This window comes from Phycodurus eques, chromosome 3 (genome assembly GCF_024500275.1).
Source record: "Phycodurus eques isolate BA_2022a chromosome 3, UOR_Pequ_1.1, whole genome shotgun sequence".
NCBI classification, from domain to species: domain Eukaryota; kingdom Metazoa; phylum Chordata; class Actinopteri; order Syngnathiformes; family Syngnathidae; genus Phycodurus; species Phycodurus eques.
In genome coordinates this window covers 3,776,119-3,793,391 of record NC_084527.1, presented here as the reverse complement: position 1 = coordinate 3,793,391, position 17,273 = coordinate 3,776,119, and the positions used below count along the sequence as shown (strand labels likewise).

Below are 17,273 nucleotides of genomic sequence, written 5' to 3'. Positions count from 1 at the left end.
ATTGGACTCGATATATACTGTATACTGTATTTAGATCTGTTCATTTTTATCTTATGTGTTTGTGAAAATAAGACATAATACTGTTTGTCAATACCTCTTTATTGCCATGTTTTTTGCAAATCCATTTCCATTGTTCAAAAGGAGATTACAGCCATTAATCTGAGAAGAGCGTCTCTTGACATCACTTTTTTTTTAATCTCTGGCGAAATCCTAAATGTTGTCCCGCATGGAGCCAATGCAACACATCCCACTTACACCTAATGCCAGTGCAAATCTTCTTACGCTGGACTCAAATTGTAGCATCACTCGCCTGAGGATGGGCTAGGAGGGGCGGGCAGGGGGGTTATGCCCTGTGGACTAAGTCCATATGGCATCGCAGTTGGCACAAGTGCAATTTAGTTACTGGGACATCACATGCAGTATCTTTTAAAAGCTCTCCTGCATCAGTGTCTCGTTTTATTTATTACCGCCTCTGTGTCCGCACTGTCACTGAAATGTGAATTGTGACATTTATGATAGTAGCAGAGTTTAGTGTAGTGTATATCAGAGCGCCTCTGGGCAACACTTTGGAGGAGTGAGACGCTGTGTTGTGTACCAACATGCTGATGAGCTTGCAGTGTTTGACAATTCTCTTTTGGGCTCACCTCTTTTAGCTCTGAATGCATCATGGGCTGTGCAGCAGCGTAAGAGTCAAATAAACATCGTGCTCAGAGCCCACAGCAAAATGAGATGGGCGGGGGGGTGGGGTGATGGAGGGGCGAAGGTTGAGTGTTTGTGTGGCACACATACACACGCATACACAGATGAGAGAAACAGACGTAGAGCATGAGAGAGAAATAGACAGAGAGAGAGAGAGAGGATACAGTATGTTCGTTTCACCTCCTAATCAGTTTTCCAGGGGGATCCATCAGTGACTGCAGCACGTAAGGACACTCGGAAGCAGGAAAAAGGAAACAGCTCCTAAAAGCTTCAATCGCAGCTTTAACAGCATACAAGTAAGGATTTACTTTCTATCATACAAGCAGGCTTGAGATTGTGAAAATCAACAGCGATTCCATAATAGCTTGTGCTGTGACATTTGTTCATGTGGATGCAATTGTTGTCATTATTCTATGCTGTGTACAGAACATGCATATTTTTTAGCATTTGACACCAAGCTGAGCCTTTCTCGTGAGTATTTACAGTATTTATCCGTGTATATAGCCTAATATTATTGTTATTAATGCTTTAGTTGTGTACACACTTAAACTGTACATTGGCTTGTTAACACAGAATTTTATTTCATTACATACAGAGCGATACGGATTACATTCATTCACTTCTACCCGCAAATAAACTTTATTGCCACGAGAGAACCCGTGCTGAACTGGATGAGATTCAATTTCCGATTTCCAAGCATCATATATTCCATGCATTCATAAGAAGATGTGACAAACAATCATATTAGTTGTTTTTTTTAAGAAGAGTCAAAAGACAATACTTTCATCGATTAATGCTGCTTATGGCAAGCATCACTACATGTAGAAAAAAAATCCTTAAATTATCTCGGGGCATTAAACAAGTTGTGCAAATATAACTGAGATGCAACAAAGAATTTCAGCGTCCTTTAACGAAAAAGCAACAGAAAATGCTTTGATGTACAGCAGCTTATGGTGGTCCGTGAATGCAGCACCTTTGCTGATGCTGATGCATCTCTGTGTGTGTGTGTTATAATTCATCTGAGTGTGGTGCTTGCAAATACAGTAATTAAACTAATGAGGTGTTTTTCTGTCAGCTCCATCAGACAGACCCAAATTGCCTGATTTGAAGCAGCTGGCTATTACAGTTAGTGCTGCATGCAGCGGAGAAAATTGCCCCCACCCCCTCCCCACCCCCACCCCCCCACACACACAAATGAGGGCAACAGGGATGTGTGAGTGATTTGGAAACCTGCATTTGAACTGTTGGATCTTTAAGCGCAACATTCACAGACAGCGACGGGCTTTGATGAGTGTCCTGTGAGATTCTATTGTTGGCCCACTTTCTGTTGCTGAAAAAAAACTTGGAGATGAGTTGTGAGCAGAAGCCGTATAGAAACAAACGTGCAAATCATCTTTTCTCCTCAGGAGGATGGACTCACGCGCACATTTCACAGTTCGCAGGCTTTATTGAACTGCTGCAGCCTGTCCATCATGTTGGGTCTGGACAACACCTCAGCAGACCTCACAGTCTGCCAACGAGAGCATCTTTGTCCATGTGTAATGCAGCATCATGAGCGTGTTAGAGTTGCTTGCTAAACGGCTACTGAGGTTATTTTAGGCACAAATATGCATAATGCTCAGCGCAAGAGGAACGGCTCGGTCGGAAGAAAGGAAACATGCAACGCGCTCGGCTGCAGATAAATAAAGCGGACATCAAATCGAACACACATTAAAAAAAAGAAAAGTGGCTGACCCTGGCCTGTTAGTCAAGGCTTTGTTCGGCAGTGTGAATCAAATGGCTGATGTGTGACCAAGTAGTGATTTGTCACCTTCCACCGTAGCTAAATCTCCCCTTGCCATGTCCTGCCAGACCAATAAAAGACGAGCTATGACAGCAAACACAAGAATCAGCACGTTACAAAAAAAAAAAAAAAAAGAAGATATTTCAGAATTGAAGAAATGGAGAGATGCCGCTGACATGTGGTTGCTGGGAGACTGATTGCGGTGATTATAAAAGGCCTGGAGTCATCTGGAAGTGTCTCATGTTGCATAAAGATGGGAAATGTCAGTCAAGGCCGCCAAAAAGAGGAGAAGCGGGAGCGAGGCACAAAATGAAAGATGATCTATGAATGAAAGTTGAATTTGTCTCAGCTTCTAGAGATAATGACCACGAGGGTTGACTTTGTAGTTGCTTTTCAATGCCGCCTTATTTCCATCTTGTTAGCATATGCTTAGCCCTTGAGTTACAGTTCCTTATTTAAGTTTGACATTTTTACTGTATAGGACAAACAACAATATTTGGTATCTCAGATGAAAGTACGAATGGACGGCACATACCTCACTAAAAAATACCTCGATTGACCAATTTTTTTCGTCTTGCGTTACGAGCAAAGATTTGAGATACAAGCGCGCTCTGACCCCCACCACTAGATGACAACAGTCAATTTGCCAACCACCAATAAACCCCACAGAAGAAGAACAAGGAACGACAATTCATTTGGTACAGTCCTGTTTTTTTTTTTCATTTTCCATGTTTGCATTTATGTGGAGCGCAATACAGTTGTAATTTTTCTTACTAAAAAAAACATGTTTATAAAAAAAGGAATTTTTGTGTTTTTTGGAGGTGCATTTCCCTTCCTTTCAGTGGTAAAAGAGGATTTGAGATACAAGGTTTTTGAGATACTAGCATGGTCTCGCAACGAATTAAACTCGTATTTCAATTGTTTCAATGTAAGATTGAACTCTATCCCGTTATAACTGGAAATTGGCATGAAAGGCAGAGGCCGTAAATACAGTATTAAAATAATTTATAATATTTGTGTAAACCCAGATAACTTGTAATCTGTACCAAGAAGATCAAGAAAAAATATATATATAAATGTGACTTTGTCTGAATGTTCATACAAGCATTAAATGAATAACTAATCAGTTGATGGAAAAGATTCCAAATCGTGTTTAAAGTTCCATGCTGCATAAGGAAAAACACTGTATTTATTTGCATCTATCAGCAGGCATATTTACACATTTAAATATTCACAAGGCTCAAGAGAATATACTTCACAAGTATGTGACAGTGATTTTAATGGAAGGCTTTTTAAAAATGATATTCCGCCATTTTGCTGTCAAATGTCCTGTTTTATCCCCTGACAGAAATGGACGCCCCTCTCGCCACCCCATGCAACATCCAAATATGTGAAGTGACGTGCGATTCGTTCCGCATCGTGTGGGACATGACTCCCGGGGACACGGCCAGAGCCACACACTTCTTCATTGACCTGAGCCGCAAAGAGTGCCGGGATCCCAACCGCTTTAAACACAGGGTGAGACAACCACAACCAGCCGGTGGCTCTGTCTATTACCCTGATGAAACTGTTTGCCTTCATATATTCCCTTTGACAAGACAGCTACAGGTTTAAATAATAAATCAATTGGGAGAGGTCTGGTAAGGTTAACAGACATTCTAGACTAATCTGAGCACAGGAAACAGCGGTTGTGCCCTTTGAGTCTGTTCCAATTGAAGCAAAAGGAAAAATGAGTGCAGTCAACAGCTCTGGGCCGGTGACTCACTTGTACTTTGTTTTTTTTAACCACTCACAAATACATATAAACCACACACCAGTTATTGTGGTAATCACTACTCATGCACACCATTATAACAAATATTAGACACCAACATGACGTTACCAATCAGCAAGAAACCCACTCTTTATAGTGTAAATGCTGGCCAAGCCTTACGCAATAATAAAATAACAGAAACATTTATTCGGTCAACTCAATTTACTTATATGTCAAATCAATCTGCCCCATTGGAATTCATCTAAATGTCTACTGTAATATGTGTGTGTACCGTAATATGTGTGCATTGAATGTGTGCCTTTAAGAGGCGTGGCCAAGTAAGTGACATCGATTAGTCTGCACGTGAGCGTCTGGGCTTGAGTTGTGGCCGACAACAGCTCTTTGCGAGTGTTCTTATTTTTCGGTTGACTGTTTGTCCAGTTCAATAAACGTGTTAACAAGAGAAGGAGCCCAAAGCACATAACCAAAAATCAACGATTCAACATGGCTTTTATTAAACCATTAGAGCACTGGAAAGTGAGCATAAACAACAAAGAAGAATATAAAACAATGATGACAACAGTGTCCATGCGAAAAACTCTGAACTAAACCAAGATAACAAAAGTGGATCGAATGAAAGCAACAGGAGACACATGCCGTAAAGTGAAATAAAACAAACAAATGGAGTTATAGACAGATAGGAAACAAAAGCCCAACAGGGAAACTAACTAAGGTACTCAGCCGTACAGGAAAAACGTCACGAGAAAAGACTGACAAAAGTAGCGTAAAAGATGCAATGTCTAAACTACCATAAATAAGACAAATAAACAGACAAAAGAACCTAATTACCACTCCATCTAAACTCCACAAGTTAGAAAGAAAGGAACAAAACACACACAGAAACGAACAGACGCTAACTACACTAGCTATCAGACAAAACACAAATGGAAAGGAACAAAAGTTAGGAAACAAAAGGCAAATGGAAATAAATCAACAAAAGCTAACTACACTAGTTAGCAAACATAACACAAATGGAAAGGAACAAAAGGTAACTCACAAGTTAGGAAACAAAAGGCAAACAGACAATGACCAGAAGCTAACTACACAAGTTAGCAAACAAAGGACAAATGGAAATAAATTAACAAAAGCTAACTACACTAGTTAGCAAACATAACACAAATGGAAAGGAACAAAACCTAACTCCCAAGTTAGCAAACAAAAGGCCAACCGACATCTTCACAGAAGCTAACTACACTACTTAGCAAACAAAAGACAACCTGAAATGAATATAAGGTCATTAGTTAGCAAACTAGAAAAAAGAAAAGAAAAAACCTCATTGCTCTGCCCATCCGTGACAGCAAGCGGATAAAACCCAAACACAGAGCAGGCAAGATCACAGCTAAGCTCATGAAAAGTATCGGCGATTGTGGCACTACAGTACCTTAGTTGCTCCATTTTCTTTCACTTCCCTCGAGCGGCGGCGTTTTTGAATTATGCTGATAACACAAATTCTGGCTTGAAAAGAAAATACAATACATGGCCCAAGCAACATATATTAATTAACTCCCCAAAAAATAAATTGGTGCGCAGTTAATGTAAGACAAAAACCATTGTATTGCACTCAGTGACTTCTACACTTATCAAGAATCCAATCAGTTTGGCCTCATTTCTTTGCCGAAAGCGCTCGCCGCCACTCAGTGGCATATTTGTATGGTATTTGCAATTGTTATGATAGGCTAAATATATGAACCATGCAGCATCATTGTACTCTATTCATTTACTTAATTGGCATTCCAAATCACACAATTCCTGAGTAGATAGCAATTTGTTGTTTTCTTTTTTGTCTTTTGTCAAGCGAAGACGGATTAAAAACTGCTTCTTGGACGGAGATAAAAGAATAAAACAAAGTTACATCATTCATGTTGCCATGGCTATGGGGGCCTCTCGGGTATTTAGCGGCACTTCTTACACACCTTGGCCAAAACAAAGCAGCTGGTTCGATTAAGCGTCTCCTAGTTACAGCCGCTTGGGCTTGAAAGTAATATCACGGTAATAATGCAAATCCTATAGACGGAAAGGCTTGCTTTACAAAGCCATTATAATTGCCTTTGAAATGTTAATGACACCGCGCTGCTCCGTCCTCCAGGATGTGCCAACCAAACTGGTGGCGAAGGCCGTGCCCTTGCCCATGGCCGTGAGGGGACACTGGTTCCTCAGCCCGTGCACAGAATATTGCGTCGCCGTGCAGACGGCGGTTCGACAGCCCGATGGCGAATACCTGGTGTCAGACTGGAGCCAAGTGGTGGAGTTCTGCACGGGAGGTGAGGCGTCTGACAGCCAAAGTGATGCTAACGTATGCCATGAGAAGTTATGTAAGCGTAGACAAAAAGCTGCAGTGCAGAAGTGGAATAAAAATAATTTAAAAAAAAACAATTCTCTTTTGGCGTAGGGTCATTAGCATTTGAAAGCAGTGCAGACTTTTGATATTATTCTAGCGCTCCTTTTAACTTTGCAGACTACGCTATAGAACACCTTCAGCAGCTTCTCGACAAGGCCCAAGGCTCTGCGGGAAGGCTCCTGAAATTTTCTGTGTTTTATCGCAATCAGCATCCAGATTACTTTGACTGTGTCAGGTAAGTGGTATGGGAATGACTAACTATTAAATGGAACGATGATGATGGTCATAATAATATGCTTTCTTCTCTTGTTGATTGGATTAGAATGGAGTGTGCAGGTCTGATGCGTCCTGCTCTTAAAGACACAAGCGGCAGTCATGGTTCTCCGATAAATGGCAAACTGCACGGCGTCTTCTTTAGCTGCAACACTGAGTTTGATACAGGACTCCCCCCCAAAGACTCACCCTACGGCCCCCTGCGCTTCCAGATCCCGGCTGGACAACTGCTCAACCCGAACATCTCGCTATACTTTGCTGACTTCTATTGCATGTACACCGCCTACCACTACATGATTCTGGTGCTGGCCCCCGCGGGCACAGAGGGGGACCACTTCTGCAGAAGCCGCCTCCCCACGCTGGACTTGGCCAGCAACCCCTTCTTGACATACACCGCCCCCCAGGGGCCGGGGGAAGAACCGCTGTACCGCCACGCCAGCGGCGTCATCCTCGAGGTGCTTTTCACCGAGCCGGTCAGTTTGGGTCAGGGAACCGTGGAGCAAATCAGCGGACATCACCAGCTCATGAGTTTGACCACGGCCAATGCCAAGAAGGACCCGAGCTGCAAAGTGTGCAACATCAGCGTGGGCCGCTGAGCCAGATGACGGTTTAAGACGAGCCTGGGGGCGACCGTGCGTCCGAGGCCAAAACACTTGGAGCTCATCGTTTTGGTTTTTTGTCGGCCAACACCTACAAAAAAAAATAAATATATATATATATATATATATATATATCAAAAACATTCACATCATGTGGGTGTGCATGCTGCTTTGGTTTCTCCCTCCCGCCCAGGCTAGAATAGTGTGGCTTCAAATTACAAATTAGAATTCTATCTCATAGAGTTCCATCAAGGGCAGCTAGAAACTGAAACCTTTTATTACATTCACAGCAGTGGAAAAGACTGAACAAAGCTATTTGTGATCCTCGGTTTCTTGATACAGTTTTTGTTGTTGTTTCTTAAACTGGTGGTGTATTTTCAAGGCCAAAAGAGGGGGCGTCATTTCAGGTGCCAAATTTTGAGGAATTACAAACATTTCAAAAGGAATTAAGGAAAACATGAAATAGTACGGCAGCACAATGGCCGACTGGTTAGCACGTCTGCTTCACAGTTCCGACCTCTGCGTTTTGAATCTTGTCCCTGGCCTTCCTGCATGTTTGCCTCGAAATTGTGAGTCAATCAATGTGAGTGTAAAACTAAAGCACAGGTGTCAAACTCAAGGCCTGGGGGGCCAGATCTGGCCCGCCACATCACATCATGTGACCCGTGTAAGCAAATCATGTGCATCTAGTTCATGTTCTTCTGTTTGAAAGTTGCAAATTGTCTTCACTTTTTATAACGGTTAAAAATGGTAAGCATTTTAGAATAGGAAAGTTAAGAGTGATGCAGGCAGGCAGATGCATTTGGTACGGGCCACTTTCAACTGTACAAAAACCGAGACAAAAAAAGGTAAAAACCGAATCATACAAAAACTGATGTTCCACTGCAGCCTATTTAATTATATGATGTGGCGATTATAGATTTAGGTTTCCAGAGTCATAACGGCCCTCTGAGAGAAGCCATAACTAGAATGTGGGCCGTGGGAAAAATTAGTTCGCCACCTCTGGTCTACAGTATATGTGCAGTTAACTGGGATTGGCTGCAGCTCATCTGTGTCACTAATGAAAACTAGCGCTGTAGAAAATGGATGGGTGGAATAAACAGTTACAGTATCACTTTTGAGTAGCAACAGGCACCTTGACAATGTTGGCTGCCCCATGTGAGCCCGCCCTATCACTTCACCCTCCTCTACCCATGTTGCGCCCACCCCGTGCCACCCCCGGCTACAGCCAGCTTTGAGATCGTCAAAGTTGGGCTCTGTGGCTTGTGACACACACCAACTATAAGGACTTGTTCTGGTTTACTTTCACCTCACTATAGGTTTGAAGTAAGGTGGCCCTAAAGACGTACTGCACTGGTGGAAGACACCCCAAGAGACACGTTCGCTGGTTAGGGCCCACCACTGTTTTCCATTGTTAATTATGTGAACCTAAGCTTTACTTTTGTGCATCTTTGCGGGACTATTTTTCCATGTGTCTGCAAATGTGTATTTTAGACATCAGGCTAGACTTCAGTGAAATACATGCGCCAGTTACAGATGTGATAAGTAAAGAATCAGCGGGTGCACAAAGCCTCCTGCTATCAGTCGGACAGTTTATCTTAACAGGCCTGAGCTAAGATTAGCTTGTATCCCGCTATGGGGCTTGGATTTGTCCCTGACGAGTAATCTGTGACCTTTTTGGGAATCCCAGAGTTGCCCAAAGTAAAAGGGATCCCCAACCCTCTGTCGCACAAGAGCAATGAATGGGCTTACTCAAGTAAAACTCACACAAAGAAGAGATTGGTAGTCAATGAAAATTTACCTTTAGAAGACAAGTATTCTCTTTATTAGAACGCAATAAAAAAGGCAGAGAAAAGCACAACACACTTAGTATAATAATCTTGTCTTCAAACATTTACGTATGCATTAAATTCTCAAGTTTAGCCTGATGAGAGTCTTTGTTTGACCTTTAACTGTGACAAAGATGTGAGCTCACACACACATCAATTGTGTAGTTCTGTCCATTGTTGTTGTCCCAAAAGGTATTACTCTGCCCTCCTGGTGAATAATTTAAGCAGAATTCTATCTTCCTCTTGGCATCAAGCACTTTGGGTATGTCTATGTCAAACTCAAAGATGTCTGTTTGCGGCCCTCCAAAGCGCTGCTGCAAGTACGTGCAGGGGACGTCTCTGTAGCTCTGCCACGAGTCAAAGGTGATACGCACACGCACGTCTTTCTGGAAGCTGACATTTTGGACTCGGACGGTGCCTTTGAGGACTTGCTCGGTGACCGTGCAGTTCTCCAGGGTGACCATGTTCTCTGCGAGCTTGGCTCGAAAGGCCTGGAAATTAGCGGAGGGCTGCGGGAAGCCAAGCGTGAGCTGCGTTCCCGGGCAGCAGGTGCTGACCGTGCAGCTGTAACCGGCCTCCGTCATCACGGCCAAACCCTGGAGGGACGGCAGGGGGTCCAGGTCGCAGTGGTCCTCCTCATCAGAAAAGACTCGCACATCTGTCAGCGACCGGCCCGTGGAGTCAGCGAAAACCACATGCTTGTTTTTGACGGGGGCCCAAACATCATCGTCGTCATAATCATCCAAGTCGTCGAGGTAACCCGCGAGACTCTGGGTTGCCCGGACTCGGCGTAGGACGTCAGATGATACGTGTTTTGGAGGTACGGAGCGGATGCAAGGTCGCAGCGGTTTCAGGATGGGCACCCAAACATGAGGACACAATTGTTTACGTTGGTTCAAACACAGCCGGACGGCAATCTCCACCAGTCCAGCTGACTGTGCCATCGAGCCGAGGCCGAATATGGGTAGGAAACTTGAAATAGAGAAAAGTGGGAACTTGAAATAGAGAAAAGTGGAATTACAACTACCATTTTTATGCGTATTTCTTTTAGATGAGAGAACACCACAAATGAATTATGCCTCCACTTGCTCGGTGCCTTAAGAGCGCATGCACATCATCTCCATTAAGTTCTTACGTTGTGCTGGATGTCTCCATGCTGGTGCTGTGGTGCAGAGCGAGGGATTCAATGTCCCCGTATTTCCAAGTCTTGGATTAGAGAAAATCATGTGAGTATGTTAGTCAACATAAAAAGTTTACAACATCTCATCTTACTTACAAAATGGTAGAGAGCCAGTTGCTCCTGCGAGGTCCGTGCACTCCCTTTACCCACAGCAAAATCTTGTGCGACCTATTTATACTCACATAGCTCTCTTGGTGTACTCCGCCCCCTCTGCTCAACAAGTTTGTTGGAGGTGGTCTTTTTTTTTTTTTTAAACTCTTCAAACAATATTACTCTAACTGCCAGTGATGCATTAAATTCAAGTGAGGAATGTGTGACCCTCTGACAGTGAACACATTCCGTACTAGTACGCCCTCAGTCCTCACTAGTAAAGTCATTTCAGCACACTAGTAGAATCCTGACCACGGTGCAGGCTTATTTTAAGTATAATTATATTTGTTTTGACTAGAAACAAGACAAATATTAATATACTGTACATTTGGCGGCACGGTGGCCGACTGGTTAGAGCGTCAGCCTCACAGTTCTGAGGTGCGGGGTTCAATCCCCATCCCCGCCTGTGAGGAGTTTGCATGTTCTCCTCGTGCCTGCGTGGGTTTTCTCCGGGCACTCCGGTTTCCTCCCACATCCCAAAAACATGCATTAATTGGAGACTCTAAATTGCCCGTAGGCATGACTGTGAGTGCAAATGGTTGTTTGTTTCTATGTGCCCTGTGATTGGCTGGCAACCAGTTGAGGGTGTACCCCGCCTCCTGCCCGATGACAGCTGGGATAGGCTCCAGCACGCCCGTGACCCAAGTGAGGAGAAGCGGCTCAGAAAATGGATGGATGTACATTTGCCTTTTCTCCCCCACTACTGCACACTAGTACGACAAATTTGGCATACTAGTAGGACAACTATGTTACTAGTGAGGCAAAACGATGCACTTGACATCTGTGCTACTAGTGAAGCGCTAAATGTTAACTAGTAGAATTGTATGTCACTAGTAGTACTAGTGGCACTGTTGTTAACTTGTGCACAGTGTTGCCTCACTAGTGACATGTAGTTGTTCTACTAATGAGAACAAAGCGCGGACGAGTACACGGACCTTAAACTGAATACCAAGACCATCGAATAAACGCTCAAAAACGACTTTCCGTCCCCTTTTCAAGCGCTGTTGAAGACGTGGTCAAGGGGTCAACTCGGGTGATGCGAAAAACGCAGCACTCTGGCTGGCTTGCGTCGTGAAGGGATTGTCGTCGTGTGAGAAAATGTTGGCACATGTGCCGCTAAGGATTACGAACTACTGTCAGCGTGTCTGCCATCGAATGTGTCAGCCGCGGCTGCAGTCAGTGGGTGAAAGTGTGCGCTAGAAACCGGATACGTGCTGCGATGTTTGGACAAAAATAAACATTCCCATTACGACAAACTTGACCTTTTCAATTCAGTGCAAAAGGAAATTAAAATAACTCAAATTGTAATTTGCATAGTGAGAATAATCTGAATGAGAAGAAATCATAACAATCATTCATGTCTGTAGGTATGTTTTTAATAGTCATATTTCAAAATTTAGTTTATAACATTCATGTTTATAAGCAGTTGTTATTTTTCTTAGCAAAACCACATTCCCGCACCATTAATAATCCGATCACACTGGAGTATTGCATTGATTCATCACAAAGATAATGCCTTTCAGCTTAGTTCAATCAGTACTGCATCCCTTATCTAATTATTTGGTAATTAGAGCGAGTGCACACAATGAACACTGATTGTTCCCGTTGAAAATTACATAACGGCAACTTTAGACCGATTATGTCCCAGAGAAGACACGATAGCACACAGTTTAGAGGCCATTAATGAAAAGGCTCACAATAAAAAAAATATATATAAATATAAAATTCTAGGAGTCATAGCGACGAGTGGAATACGAGCACAGCAAATGGGAAAACCATCACACAGTAGGGCCTGTTCAAATGACAACGAAGATGGATATGACACAAAAAGAAATGCACAGATGTATTTTCTTTCTTCACTCAACAAATTTGATGAAATTAATATGGCTTCACCCCCAAAAAATACAATTCTGGCAACATGTCACATTTTCAGGGCCAATGTCACAATGCCTGAGGCATGTATTTTGGCAGGACTCACTTTTTTTTATTTATTATACTACTCATCTTCTTGAAACATTTACTAATAAATCTTTGTGTGAACATACTGCACAGGAAATAATAACAGCAATAGACGACGCCTTTCAAAAGCAGCAGCTCTCTGTCACAAACACGCAGTTTTTGAACTTTGGACTTGTAAACACGTTGGTAAGTTTACCTTGGAAGGCTTTTAATGCAGCACAGAAACTGTCCAATCCTCTTCATCATCAGGACTTAATAACAGGAGTCAATATTAAGAAGATTTGATGTGGCTGCATTTGCAGCTATGGGATACACATTTCAAGTTGTGTCCAGACATGTCCAACTGTCTGCTACGTTATTTTTTTTTTTTTTTTACAACCTGCTGGAGGCCAAAGCACCCAGACCAGAAACAAGAACCTACAACACAAAGCACACACTGTATCGGCTGCATTACCTTGTTGAGTGAACTTCATGAACCTGCACTTCAACCTAGAACACATTTTCCTAAACTGTTACCAAGAAACTATACAGAAATAAATCTAAAAGCTCAAAATGATGTCGATGTCAACACAAAGGAGTTTCTTATGAAAGATGTGCAGAAAAAATGGCGAGTGAGTGCATGAGCTGGAGGGCCAGCGTGGACTTGAGACTTACTTACCTTGACATTTAAATCAACTGTGCTGCTCCACTTGAAATAAGTGGCGCTATGGTCCTATAGCGCATGAGATGCTGGGAGCCCTCTTCAAGATCCACGACGTACTCTCTGCGACAAGAGATGAGATCATCAGTGATGGAATTTATATTTTAAAAAAAAATATAACAAAAACACGACATTCAGAGATCCTCAGAAGAGTGATTTACCTCTGATCGTCAGTTTCGGGCTCCACTAAGATATTCTCTTGTCTCTCTTTCACCCGCAGGAACACAAAGGAGTCCAGGCATGGCGCTGGTACTGAGTTGCCATCAACATGAATGAAATTCGCACAAAGTGAGTCGGCAAGCTATATGTGCTAAAACTAGACTAGCGTAGAAGCCCGTACCTGCTTTGAGCATGTCAAGTGTCTGGAGGATGGGGGGCATGTGGCTCAGTGCCGCAGACTTCATGTGGTCTTCTGTGTTTCCAGCATATCTGGACAAAACAAACAAATACACACACACACAGCTTTTCCTAAAACATATTAGAGGTGCAACAATTATTCGATTATCAAATTAATCAACAACTATTTTGATCATCAATTAGTCATTGTTTAAACGAAAATTGTCCAACTCTTCTGAGTTCAGCCTCTCAACAATAAACATTTCAATTTTTTTATTTATTTAAGTAGTCCTCTATTATCTTTGTGTTGATTCAAAACAAGACATTTGCAAACATCTGCTGTTACTAACAGCAGATGTTTGTTGATAATGTTGATAATAATCAACATTTTTGCCAATTTTTTGACATTATGGAGCAAACCACTAACTGAATCATAATCAATTTGAAATAATGTCCTGTTTTTGTTAATAAAGGTATGGGAAATTATTATTTTTTTAATCCGATTTGATTAATCAAAAATATAAACAAATACCGTAGGTTGCAGCCTTAAAACACATTAACGCCACGGGCAATGTCTTAAGTCCCATTTGAACATACTGAACTATGGACAACTTCTAGTCGTCAATCAACCTAACGTGCAGGTTTTTGGAGTGATAGTAGGTAGCTATTTTAATTTACATTGAAAGAGGCGCCTGTGAGTTGGCAGCTTGTTACAACAGCTCTTTTAATTTCCCCATTAATATGTATTTTCCCCAAAACCTTTTCTGCCATCTAACGTGGTTTGTGCATCGTGTAAACACGTTGTGGACTGTTTCAACATTTGGCGCTTTGAAGACAAACAGCAGAATCTTAAAATGAACTCTATACTTCACAGGCAGCCAGTGGAGGCAGGCCAGAACAGGAGTTATGAGCTCCCTCTTATGTGTTCCAGTTAAGAAGCAAGCAGCAGAATGTTGGACTAATTGGAAATATTTGAGGGAGGGCTGGCTGACTCCAAAGTAAAGTGCATAACAGTAAACCATCAGAAATGTGACAAAGGCATGGATGAGTGTTTACGGAGAAGTCAGATGGGATAGGCTCCAGCTCACCCGCGACCCTACTGACAATAAGCCGTATAAGAGAATGGATGGGTGCACTTTGGAGGTTCCGCTGTACTTTATAAGCTCTACTCACTCTTTGGCAAAGGCAAACTCCTCAGGTGAAAGCAGCGACGGTTCTCCTTTGCTGCGAGACTTCTCCTTCTCGAGGACATGCGGGAAGAACTTTTCAATCTAAACCCAAACAAACACGAGGCCGTGGTGTCAAACAGAATGCACCGACTCAGAGGTGTGCGAACATTTGATGAACTGACCGACCTTCTGCAGGCGGGAGCGCACGTAGCTGCACAGCACAAAGCGGATGCGGTCGATCTCCATGCGATGAATGCCGGCCTTGGCGTCGCCTTTCTTCACTCTCTGGAGGTTTTGTTCCTGGTGAAGCGAATGGATGAGTTGACGGAGTGGACAATACAAAAAGATATAAAAGTGGATGCAAGTAGATATTAAAAGTCTATTCTAGCATCTTCAAATACCAGGTTTTTGTTATACAAAAAAATATAACTTGCACAAATCAATTGAATTAAAAAAATATGTCCCTCAGTGATATAATGTGGTTGTACATGTGTGCACACCCTCTTGTAAATTTGTAACTTTTGAAATTATGCTTAAAAAGTTCAACGTTGCTTTCATCAGACCCTAACACATTTTCCAACATGTGTTTGGGAGATTTCAAGTGTTTTTTTTTTTTTTTTTCTTAGTAAGATAAGGCTTGTCGTCCATAGTCCAGACATAAGAAGAAGATGGGAGATTGCTGTCACAAGTACTAAACAGCCAGTACTTGTCAGAAATTCCAGAAGCTTTTAGAATATTGCTGTCCGACTCTTGGTGGCCTCCCTGATCAGTTTTCTTCTCATTTTTTTCATCTGTTTTGGAGGGATATCTACTTCTTGGTAGTGTCACTGTTGTGGCATATTTTCTCCACTTGATGTTTGAATTAATTTAACATTTAATGCCTTGGCATTTTTTTTTGCATACACTCTCCTAAAGGATACATTTGAACAATGAGATCCTTTTGATGCTCTGGAAGTCTCTGCAGAGTGCAGACCGTGGCTGTCAAATGTGACTACAAAAATGTCACCGCCAAAAAAGCCTTTATAACATCTGAAATTTATTTGGGGTAAATCAAAGGTACTTCAAATCATGGCAGGTGTGTGCTGACTCCCATTGAAATTAGTTTGAATGCGATTGTTTAACTCTGAACACAGCCACATCCCCAGTTATGAGGGTGTGCACACTTGTACAAACACATTATCTCAGGTGTTTATTTTTAGTCCCTACTTTTGAATTGTTTCCCCCAAATTGGGTCACATAATGGTGGAAAATGCTTTGAAATAATCTTTGGTTCATTTCTTTTCTTCTTTTTTTACATCACAAAAAAAAAGCCATTTTAACAGGGGGCATTTGACTTTTTATATTTACTGTATATATTCTTAAGCTCCTAATGGCGCCTCTGTATATTGTCAGTTTATCTTATGTATCCTGTTTGTTTATGCATGGACCAAGTACGTAAATAAACCTGATTGATTTTGCCATGGTCCACCCCTCCACAAAGTCAGTTCAATAGTTCGGGAGTGAACCTGCAAAGTAAATAAATGGATGTTGGATGTAGATTTCTTGTGTTAGTCAAGTTCATGGCCGGTGGACACTGGTTACCATAGTTACATTGCTGGGTCTATTAAAAACAAACAAAGTATTCCGGACACTCATTCAAAACTGCTGCAACTTCACATCTGCAAGGATTTCCACCAAGTTTTTGTCGTTCATTTATGTTTTTAAAAGGGGGGGGGGGCTCAATGTACCATGTGTGTGAGTTGCTCCATGACACACTCCACCACCTCGGACTGGTTGGCCAGCAACTCCGGTGAGAACTTTTCATTTAGCCAAGCCTGCGATAGACGGAACGTTACAAGTGGACCACTTGGCTCATAATTCGTAAAATAATCATATTAATAATTTAAAAAAACAAAAACAAAAAACATAACTCACTTCCTCCAGTTTAGCGATCAAGTCGGCCGGGGTCATGTCATCCTCCTGACATTCTTCTTGGCTGATGTCGTTGTCCGAGAGCGACTCCGACATGATTTCCCTCCGTGCTCGATAAAGTTAAAAGAAAACGTTAGGCTGCACGCGAAGTGTGTGTTAGCGGCTTGAACTGCAATTTGGAACGATAATGAGCACGTAGCTCTGCCAAAGGTTAGTACTTTGATTCGCTAGTAACCGGTAGACTGCAAAAAGCCACTTGTTTATTCGCGCCAACGCGGCTATTCTCGCGAGAGGTTCGAGCGCAGTCAGTTTTCGGCCCGCATTGACGGCTGCAAGGCGTAGCTTGTTCCGGTCTGTCAACGAGTCACAACTTTTGATTTTAGCATATCTGGACTAATTTATTGTACAAAAGTAATTGAAGGACGAGCGTTTGTCAGAGTTGTTGGTAACATCCACATTGATTGTCCTTGTGCGGAGATAATGTTTCCTGGAAGTCAAAAACCAGGGATTTTAGTTTTAGATTTAGCAAGTAAA

At 42.3% G+C, this 17,273-nt stretch overlaps 3 protein-coding genes across 6 annotated transcripts; 1 reads left to right on the top strand and 2 right to left on the bottom strand.

Moving 5' to 3' along the window:
- The first annotated feature begins 804 nt into the window (after nucleotides 1-804).
- On the top strand, nucleotides 805-16,302 carry LOC133399730 (phytanoyl-CoA hydroxylase-interacting protein). Of its 3 annotated transcripts, XR_009768250.1 has the most exons (9): nucleotides 805-995; nucleotides 2,106-3,180; nucleotides 3,831-4,000; nucleotides 6,382-6,556; nucleotides 6,751-6,868; nucleotides 6,956-10,298; nucleotides 10,386-10,560; nucleotides 13,544-13,611; nucleotides 14,534-16,302. XR_009768250.1 is itself a non-coding variant. In XM_061671481.1 (6 exons), the coding sequence occupies exons 2-6, from the start codon at nucleotides 3,111-3,113 to the stop codon at nucleotides 7,500-7,502; spliced, it is 1,080 nt and encodes a 359-aa protein (XP_061527465.1). In that variant the 5' UTR covers nucleotides 805-995; nucleotides 2,106-3,110; the 3' UTR covers nucleotides 7,503-10,344. The 3 variants fall into 3 exon arrangements, 1 of the variants encoding a protein (XP_061527465.1); XR_009768251.1 differs by lacking the exon at nucleotides 2,106-3,180; XM_061671481.1 differs by lacking the exons at nucleotides 10,386-10,560; nucleotides 13,544-13,611; nucleotides 14,534-16,302 and having other exon boundaries at nucleotides 6,956-10,344.
- ppp1r3c2b (protein phosphatase 1 regulatory subunit 3C2, duplicate b) lies at nucleotides 9,441-10,565 on the bottom strand. Its single transcript, XM_061671482.1, has 2 exons — nucleotides 10,470-10,565; nucleotides 9,441-10,306 (listed from the first exon to the last, which is right to left on the bottom strand). Exons 1-2 carry the CDS (start codon nucleotides 10,487-10,489, stop codon nucleotides 9,454-9,456), a joined length of 873 nt encoding a protein of 290 aa, XP_061527466.1. The 5' UTR covers nucleotides 10,490-10,565; the 3' UTR covers nucleotides 9,441-9,453.
- On the bottom strand, nucleotides 12,029-17,003 carry gins4 (GINS complex subunit 4 (Sld5 homolog)). Of its 2 annotated transcripts, XM_061671484.1 has the most exons (8): nucleotides 16,743-17,003; nucleotides 16,556-16,642; nucleotides 15,015-15,128; nucleotides 14,833-14,930; nucleotides 13,664-13,752; nucleotides 13,485-13,575; nucleotides 13,282-13,386; nucleotides 12,029-13,112 (listed from the first exon to the last, which is right to left on the bottom strand). In XM_061671484.1, the coding sequence occupies exons 1-7, from the start codon at nucleotides 16,833-16,835 to the stop codon at nucleotides 13,290-13,292; spliced, it is 669 nt and encodes a 222-aa protein (XP_061527468.1). In that variant the 5' UTR covers nucleotides 16,836-17,003; the 3' UTR covers nucleotides 12,029-13,112; nucleotides 13,282-13,289. The 2 variants fall into 2 exon arrangements, with proteins under 2 accessions (XP_061527468.1, XP_061527467.1); XM_061671483.1 differs by having other exon boundaries at nucleotides 12,029-13,386.
- Between the last annotated feature and the right edge of the window lie 270 nt (nucleotides 17,004-17,273).